Source organism: Oncorhynchus mykiss, chromosome 6 (assembly GCF_057628025.1).
Source record: "Oncorhynchus mykiss isolate SJ-2025 chromosome 6, ASM5762802v1, whole genome shotgun sequence".
NCBI classification, from domain to species: domain Eukaryota; kingdom Metazoa; phylum Chordata; class Actinopteri; order Salmoniformes; family Salmonidae; genus Oncorhynchus; species Oncorhynchus mykiss.
In genome coordinates, this window is record NC_143027.1 from 33,479,375 (window position 1) to 33,488,626 (window position 9,252).

General features: G+C 41.5%; 2 protein-coding genes across 3 annotated transcripts in view; one reads left to right on the forward strand and one right to left on the reverse strand.

The window, feature by feature from the left end:
• Nucleotides 1-6,369, reverse strand: part of LOC110525804 (septin-2) — a 49,739-nt gene extending 43,370 nt beyond the window's left edge. The window contains exon 1 of one of the 2 annotated variants that reach the window (XM_036979948.2): nt 6,101-6,369. The gene's annotated coding sequence lies outside the window, so the exon portion shown is untranslated. The remainder of the gene's footprint in view (nt 1-6,100) is intronic. The other variant, XM_036979949.2, reaches the window with a different exon arrangement.
• Nucleotides 6,370-7,005: 636 nt separating this feature from the next.
• On the forward strand, nt 7,006-9,000 carry cldn5a (claudin 5a). Its single transcript, XM_021606244.3, has one exon. The coding sequence runs from the start codon at nt 7,476-7,478 to the stop codon at nt 8,127-8,129; it is 654 nt and encodes a 217-aa protein (XP_021461919.1). The 5' UTR covers nt 7,006-7,475; the 3' UTR covers nt 8,130-9,000.
• Nucleotides 9,001-9,252: the final 252 nt, after the last annotated feature.

Below are 9,252 nucleotides of genomic sequence, written 5' to 3' on the forward strand. Positions count from 1 at the left end.
GGTCCTTTGGGGGTTGGGAGGTGATGGTGGGAAACAATAATAAAGCTGTTATACTCTGTTTCAGGAGCTCTCTACAGTCTGAGCCATAAGTTAAAAAAACACAACAATGGGCAGAATGAGAAGGCCTTTCAAGCAGACGGAAACCAGCAGGGCCACTCCTAATACACACTTTAGAAAAAGCACAGGATGGCCCTTTTATGATGGGGACAGAAAGGGAAGTAGCCAAGCAACATTAAGGTTGGATGGCAAGTAGTGATGGGGGGGAGGGGGGGTACCTGCACTAGTTGGCTGTACCTGCACTAAAACTCCAGTAGTTTTCTTTCATAGTTTGTTCTCCATCTTCTTTTTAAAATAGGGAACCAATTTGTTTTTAGCACTTATTTCCATGATTGATCAAAACTCATTTTCTCATGGTTCTCCCTCTGCAGCAGACATGGTGAGTAATGTTTGGAACATTGAATCGCAATAAAATCACAGTATCGAATTGCAATACATATCGTATTGGCACTTAAGTATCATGATATCATATCGTGAGGTCCTTGGCAATTCCCAGCCTTATACACAAGGTAAGAAAATGTTCTCATAATGTTAAGCTTCACTACTCACAAAGGCCTAGCTACTGCATGACTAGCATGGGATAATCACAAAGTTAAATGGCAGAGCAATATCAATATAATGTCACATTTTACTATCTGTTCATGCTGTGACATCATAAAGCTATGCACTCCTACAATGCATAAACATCTCAATACTGACCCAACTCAATGATGTGTAGGCCTAAGTTTAGATCCTGGGCAATTCCACCGTAATGGATCTCTGATTTTTCACTTTAAAATGTATGTCAAACAAAAAACAATGATCGCAAAGTTAAACAAACCATACAACTCTATGCAAAAGGGCTACTTTTAACAATTTCCACAGACATTTTGACAAAAAACTCATCTGAAGAACAGTGCAAAGTTTGGTAACAGAATGTGCTATTTGTGCCGCCATTCTCTTACCAAACTTTACATCTGCGCTGTTCTTCAAGTAAATGTGTTTTTGTCAAATTATCTGTGGAAATTGTTAAAAGCAGTTGGATGATTTGTTTATTTTTGAAATCATTGCTTTTTGTTTGACATAAATTTTAAAGGGTAAGGAAGCATGAGTTTTAACTCACCAACGTGTGGTCCAAGACTTAGTAACTTAGCTGTAGTCACGATTATGTTATGATTATTATGTTATCATTATTACGTTAAGTTATGTAGTTATGTTTTAGCGTTTTTACATTTATTAACTTATTTCTGGAAATCTTCTGAACTACCCACAATGCACTATTTCTCAACATCATATGGAGAACCGGTGCTACCTAGCTATGTTCCAGCTGGCTAACGTTTGCTACTAGTCATGCTAGCATGTACAGTGGGGCAAAAAGTATTTAGTCAGCCACCAATTGTGCAAGTTCTCCCACTTAAAAAGATGAGGCCTGTAATTTTCATCATAGGTACACTTCAACTATGACAGACAAAACGAGAAAAAAAATCCAGAAAATCACATTGTAGGATTTTTAATGAATTTATTTGCAAATTATGGTGGAAAATAAGTATTTGGTCATCTACAAACAAGCAAGATTCCTGGCTCACAGACCTGTAACTTCTTCTTTAAGAGGCTCCTCTGTCCTCCACTCGTTACCTGTATTAATGGCAACTAAAAGACACCTGTCCACAACCTCAAACAGTCACACTCCAAACTCCACTATGGCCAAGACCAAAGAGCAGTCAAAGGACACCAGAAACAAAATTGTAGACCTGCACCAGGCTGGGAAGACTGAATCTGCAATAGGTAAGCAGCTTGGTTTGAAGAAATCAACTGTGGGAGCAATTATTAGGAAATGGAAGACATACAAGACCACTGATAATCTCCCTCGATCTGGGGCTCCACGCTAGATCTCACCCCGTGGGGTCAAAATGAACACAAGAACGGTGAGCAAAAATCCCAGAACCACACGGGGGGGACCTAGTGAATGACCTGCAGAGAGCTGGGACCAAAGTAACAAAGCCTACCATCAGTAACACACTACGCCGCCAGGGACTCAAATCCTGCAGTGCCAGACGTGTCCCCCTGCTTAAGCCAGTACATGTCCAGGCCCGTCTGAAGTTTGCTAGAGAGCATTTGGATGATCCAGAAGAAGATTGGGAGAATGTCATATGGTCAGATGAAACCAAAATATAACTTTTTGGTAAAAACTCAACTCATCGTGTTTGGAGGACAAAGAATGCTTAGTTGCATCCAAAGAACACCATATCTACTGTGAAGCATGGGGGTGGAAACATCATGCTTTGGGGCTGTTGTTCTGCAAAAGGACCAGGACGACTGAGGAAAGAATGTATGGGGCCATGTATCGTGAGATTTTGAGTGAAAACCTCCTTCCATCAGCAAGGGCATTGAAGATGAAACGTGGCTGGGTCTTTCAGCATGACAATGATCCCAAACACACCGCCCGGGCAACAAAGGAGTGGCTTTGTAAGAAGCATTTCAAGGTCCTGGAGTGGCCTAGCCAGTCTCCAGATCTCAACCCCATAGAAAATCTTTGGAGGGAGTTGAAAGTCCGTGTTGCCCAGCAACAGCCCCAAAACATCACTGCTCTAGAGGAGATCTGCATGGAGGAATGGGCCAAAATACCAGCAACAGTGTGTGAAAACCTTGTGAAGACTTACAGAAAACATTTGACCTCTGTCATTGCCAACCAAGGGTATATAACAAAGTATTGAGATAAACTTTTGTTATTGACCAAATACTTATTTTCCACCATAATTTGCAAATAAATTCATTAAAAATCCTACAATGTGATTTTCTGGATTTTTTTTCTCATTTTGTCTGTCATAGTTGAAGTGTACCTATGATGAAAATTACAGGCCTCTCTCATCTTTTTAAGTGGGAGAACTTGCACAATTGGTGGCTGACTAAATACTTTTTTGCCCCACTGTAATTACATTCCAAACTAAGTATTGTGGGCTACTATGTACATCCATGAAGAAGAAACCATATAAATTAATCTGAAAAACTGTATCTCCTCTTCTCCTGTGCGTTTGTTAGTGGTAGTCGAGCGAGTGAGTGTTGTCGTAGTTTTCTGTTGTTAGTAGCTAGTGCAGTAATACCCACAAGGACGGGGTTACGACTCATTTGTGGCCCAAAAACGAGAAGCTAGCTTTGAAGTGGGACTGGTTTGTCCGGTTGAAGCGAGCGGATTGGTGTATGGGAACCATGCACACGTCTACTGTATGTTGTGCTCATTTCACTCTGGAGGACTTTGATGGCTTAGTATAACCAGTGAAAGCCAGGATTCGGAATGAGACTAGCTGAAACCAGGTGCTGTGCCGAGCTTGAACGTGAAGCCTGCAACCTCTATTTTCTACCGACCTACCGGTACATTGCCAGTGTCAGCAGTGATGGAGATAAAACGGATAAATTCAATGTGGATTTACCTCACTACATCGCTATTGGATTAACGGACTCTCCCTCTGTCGGTGAAATGGCCTCTCCCACTGAAGGCCTCTCCTTCACTCTTCTTTGACTTCGGTAGCTAACTCAGCCGTCAATCGTCAATTCTCCGATTGGCCGGGCCGTCTTCATCGACCTGGCCAAGGCTTTCAACTCTGTCAATCACCGTATTCTTATCGGCAGACTCAACAGCCTTGGTTTCTATAATGACTGCCTCGCCTGGTTCACTAACTACTTCTCAGATAGAGTTCAGTGTGTCAAATTGGAGGGCCTGTTGTCCGGACCTCTGGCAGTCTCTATGGGGGTGCCACAGGGTTCAATTCTCGAGCCGACTCTTTTTTCTGTATATTTCAATGATGTCACTCATGCTGCGGGTGATTCTTTGATCCACCTCTACGCAGACGACACCATACTGTAAACATTGGCCCTTCTTTGGACACTGTTAACAAACCTCCAAACGAGTTTCGATGCCATGCCACACTCCTTCTGTGGCCTCCAACTGCTCTTAAATGCTAGTAAAACTAAATGCATGCTCTTCAACCGATCGCTGCACACACCCGCCCGCCTAGCATCACTACTCTGGACGGTTCTGACTTAGAATATGTGGACAACTACAAATGCCTAGGTGTCTGTCTAGACTGTAAACTCTCCTTCCAGACTCATATTAAGCATCTCCAATCCAAAATTAAATCTAGAATCGGCTTCCTATTTCGCAACAAAGCCTCCTTCACTCATGCTGCTAAACATACTCTCGTAAAACTGACTATCCTGCCGATCCTTGACTTCGGCGATATAATTTACAAAATAGCCTCCAACACTCTACTCAGCAAATTGGATGCAGTCTATCACAGTGCCATCCGTTTTGTCACCAAAGCCCCATATACTACCCACCATTGAGACCTGTACGCTCATGTTGGCTGGCCCTCGCTACATATTAGTCGCCAAACCCACTGGCTCCAGGTAATTTATAAGTCTTCGCTAGGTAAAGCTCCGCCTTATCTCAGCTCACTGGTCACCATAGCAACACCCACTCGTAGCATGCGCTCCAGCAGGTATATTTCACTGGTCATCCCCAAAGCCAACACCTCATTTGGCCGCCTTTCCTTCCTCTGCTGCCAATGACTGGAACAAATTGCAAAAATCACTTAAGTTGGAGACATATCTCCCTCACTAACTTCAAGCATTGGCTGTCAGAGCAGCTTACCGATCGCTGCAGCTGTACACAGCCTATCTGTAAATAGTCCATCCAACCTACTACCTACCTCATCCCCATATTTGTTTTTTCTGCTCTTTTGCACACCAGTATTTATTCTTGCACATCCTCATCTGCACATCTATCACTAGTGTTATTTGCTAAATTGTAATTACTTCGCCACTATGGCCTATTTATTGCCTTACTTCCTTAATTTGCACACACTGTATACAGATTTTCAATTGTGTTATTGACTGTACAATTGTTCATCCCATGTGTAACTCTGTGTTGTTGTTTTTGTCGCACTACTTTGCTTTATCTTGGCCAGGTCGGAGTTGTAAATGAGAACTTGTTCTCAACTGGCCTACCTGGTTAAATAAAGGTGAAATAAAAATAAATAAATAAATGGCGTTATGTATTTCGAAAAAAATGCTGGTTTACTTTAATGAGCTAGGAATGCACTGGCTGACTCACGTAGTGCTAACGTTACGTAGGTAGGGCTAACATTAGCAGGCTTGTTGGCTACCAAATTTGCAAGCTGATTTGTAACAATAAATTCATACAGTATTTGCTTGTAAATTCGCTGAAAATGTAATGGAAACTAGTAGTCATGTGTGAAAGCAATTTGGTCTAATTTAAAATTATACATTTTGATTTCTGTTGGAGTTTAGAATTATAGGAAATAGGCTGGCTCGTCAGGTCCTCCATATTAAGTCACACCCTGCAAATGATTATTTACTGTGTGACTTCGTCATTCTTCGGAATTCTGATCAGTTTAATGTAATAACTAAAAAAATGGAAAAGTGAGGTGTAACTTTGCATTGGGACTTTTGATGTGTATTCTAATGCAAAACCATGTTACATATGACACGTTTATGCTACCTACCATTTAAAGTGAAAAATCAGACTCTCAGAATGGAATTGCCCCTATTCACAATGCATTGTCAATTTTGTCACAAGTGAAGTTTTGTATTATGATTTTGTATTTTTCAATGTTCCTTCCTTGAATGAGAAGATAGGATATTTGTAATGTAGCGGAAATGTTTTGGCCTTGTGTTGTCTACCACAGTTTTGACGTCCACACCCAGTTTGGGAAAAATTGACATTTTGCAAACACACCAGACCCTATGAAGTATTTAACGGCCAAATGAATAGGAATATGTTTGGCATGATTGCATATACTGTATATGGAAACATTGTATATTATCTTAAATAGGAAACAGGCCTATCAATTAAACTTGCGAAACACTATGAAACTATTTGTTTCATGTCAAACTTTAGCATGCAACAGTTTTTCCTCGTGTGACTGGTGTCATGTTGCCAAAGTTCAACTATCTGTAACGCTAATCTCACTCAAGACGCTCAATCCCTTTTCATCAGACTCATTCGGGTAGATAAACATTAATATACGACCGTTTGATACCTTACCTGTGTGTGATTTATGAAATGGAAATAAACATAAGTATTTCCCCCTCTTCTTTCTATCCCAGGACAGGAAAGAGATTTCAGAAACCGCTCAATTGTTCCGCCCCATGATGCCCGTTTGTCACGGGTGGGAGTCAGTGCCACTGGGTCCATTGCGGCTCAAACTATGGTGGAAGTGCAACAATAGGCAGCCTATAGGTAGTTTAACATCCAAAATGGCAGCCCTGCTTCTCAGTTTCTACACAAGGCGGTTATCATTGTTGATGGATGATGACGTCAGATTTTGATGTCTTGACACGCTTTGGTCGTTTCGGAGGAGGAAACATTCCTTCTCCTAGCCTACTCGCTTTAGCCTCGCAACAGTAACAATGTAACAAGCCTTGTCTAAATGGCAACTTTGTTTTGATGTCAATGCAAACTTAGTAAAACATTGAGTCGGGGAGAGAGTGCATGGGGTGGATGCATTTTTTTCCAATAAAATATATTTCTAGAAATGTTCTATGGTAGCCTAGCCTACCATAGTACAGCCTAACCTACCATAAAACAAACATTTGTAACGTAACTAGTTACACCTGCTTACAACTGTGTTGTCAATAAACTGCAAACCGCAAGCTTTCACAGCATTGGGCAATCCAAACTGCTGTGAATGGGGATTACATAGGCTGTGTGTTTTTCTTTTATTTTGGCTATTATTACAATGTTACAATATTCAACAAAATAAAATAACATTGAATGTGATTCTAATAGGCTATAAATGTTGCAGGTCTGGGTAGAGCCATATACAGTAACCTCTGGGCACAACCAATTCATTGCATGTGCTTAAATTCTACTGAGTTTCCTTAAAAATATTATACCATTTAATTATTGTGTAGGCCTAGACAATACTATTCCAGTAATAATCAATTTGGTTAGAACAGGTTTTATTACAGCCTACTGGTCTTCCAAGTGTCCTTTGCGTTTGTTCCCAAACCTATATTTAACCAAATAACATACTAAACCATCTTCGGAATAACTGTAAACACACACAAAGCGCTCCTCTGGCTTTGTTCATTCTCATCCAATTTCCCTGCCTCCTCATTGGGGCTAAGAGGATGCGGTGACTTCTGATTGGGTGAAAGTTTTTCCTCTGGCTTTAGCATTTGTGGAGTCGCCCACACCCCACTCAAAATATATCCGTGGTCCAGACGCTCTATGTTACCAGTTGTTTTTACAGCCAGTCAGTAACATACTGACTAAAATAAATCATTTTTGTAGACTATTTGTAGCAACTTCCTAACTGAAGATCATATATCCTAAAGCGCAGCATCCAGATTGAGACGCGTTGTTAAACACAGAGGACAAATATTATTAATTTTAAATCCGTTAAAAAGGAGCTAAGATGGTGTCCGCTGGACTGGAGATCCTTGGACTGGGACTGTGCGTCATTGGTTCGCTCCTGGTGATGGTCGTTTGCGGGCTGCCCATGTGGAAGGTGACGGCGTTCATCGAGGCCAACATTGTGGTGGCTCAGACCATCTGGGATGGGCTCTGGATGTCCTGTGTGGTGCAGAGCACGGGCCAGATGCAGTGCAAGGTGCACGACTCGGTCCTCGCGCTCGGCCACGACCTGCAAGCGGCGCGAGCCCTGACCGTCATCGCATGTGTGTTTGGCGTGCTGGGGCTAATGGTGGTGATCGCCGGGGCGCAGTGCACCAACTGCATCAATGACGAGAACGTCAAAGCCCGGGTGGTGAACGCCGGAGGGGTTATCTACATAATCAGTGGCTTGTTTGTTTTAGTCCCTCTCTGCTGGATGGCCAACAACATAATCTCGGATTTCTACAACCCACAGGTGCCCGCGTCCAAGAAGAGGGAGATTGGGGCTGCGCTCTACATCGGTTGGGCGGCCACTGCGCTCCTGCTGATCGGGGGCGCGCTCCTCTGCTGCTCCTGTCCTTCTAACGGGAATTCGGGCTACTCGGCGAAATATGCCCCGACCAAACGGGCCACACCGAACGGGACCGTGGACTATGACAAAAGGAATTACGTGTAGCCCTGCGTCTCACCCTCATGATGGGGTGGCTAGGCTGTGCTTAAATGTGGTCTGTGTTTTTTTGAAAAACTTTTTTGAAAAACGTTTTTTGCACCTGCAGTTTACTCTGAACTTTGAAATAAATGAAAGCGTCATTCCCTTTTGTAACACTGACTTTAAACTAAACACAATATTGGAGAAAATATTCATTCATCCTTTTTTTGCAAACAGAAGAAAATAAACGTTTGGAGACTATGCGTATAGCCTAAAGTGATAGCCAATGACAAAAAGGAGCGTCTTTGTTTTAGGTACAGTAATGTTTTAAATGTCCAAGGCTATATTTTCTATAATTGCTCATAAACCTTTGCATTTAGAAATGTTTACCGGAATTTGTTTTTCTAAAAGGAAGTTCTAATGACAATGCTGTCTTTTTACTTCAGTGTAGGCTACAGTGACTTCAGAGTGGTTTAACTCCAAACCACGTAAAAGGTTTTTGGACAATGGGTTTTTGCTGCATGAGACTGTGTGAAGATAGACGAAAACATGTTGGCCTATTTTCAAACCAATACACAACTCAGGCATTCTTACATTTGTCTATAACAGCGAAAAATCACATATATTACACAAATTAGGACCATAGATTTAGATGTCAAATATAGGATGTCCACAACACCTGTTCTGGAGTCTAAATTATTTTAGGATAAAACAAAACATTTAGCAAACTTGTGTTTTATATATGTACATATTGTGCCAGATGTGTTTCTTTTCATGGATTTTTAGGAATATACTGCTGTTTTACTGACTGGTTTTGATGTAAAGATCCATTGTGTATTTGATGCAATATTCTTCTTTCCATTGTTACACTGACATTAAACGGATATTGTTTAAAGTATTTGTTTACATGTTTATTTAAACTGATCGAAAAGGTAGTTGAATTAATAGAATAAGGTACCAAAACATCAGAAATGTAGTTTGTAAGTCCTTAATATTATTTCTGGTTGGGCCTGCATGCAATGCATCCTGTTCCCACCGTGGTTCCCCAAACCCCAGCCTGGCGGTTGTAAACCCCCACAGCAGGAGAAAGTACTTTGGTGAACTATAAATCCAGATGACAATACCTATTCAGCTAGAGTGGGGCTCTGCT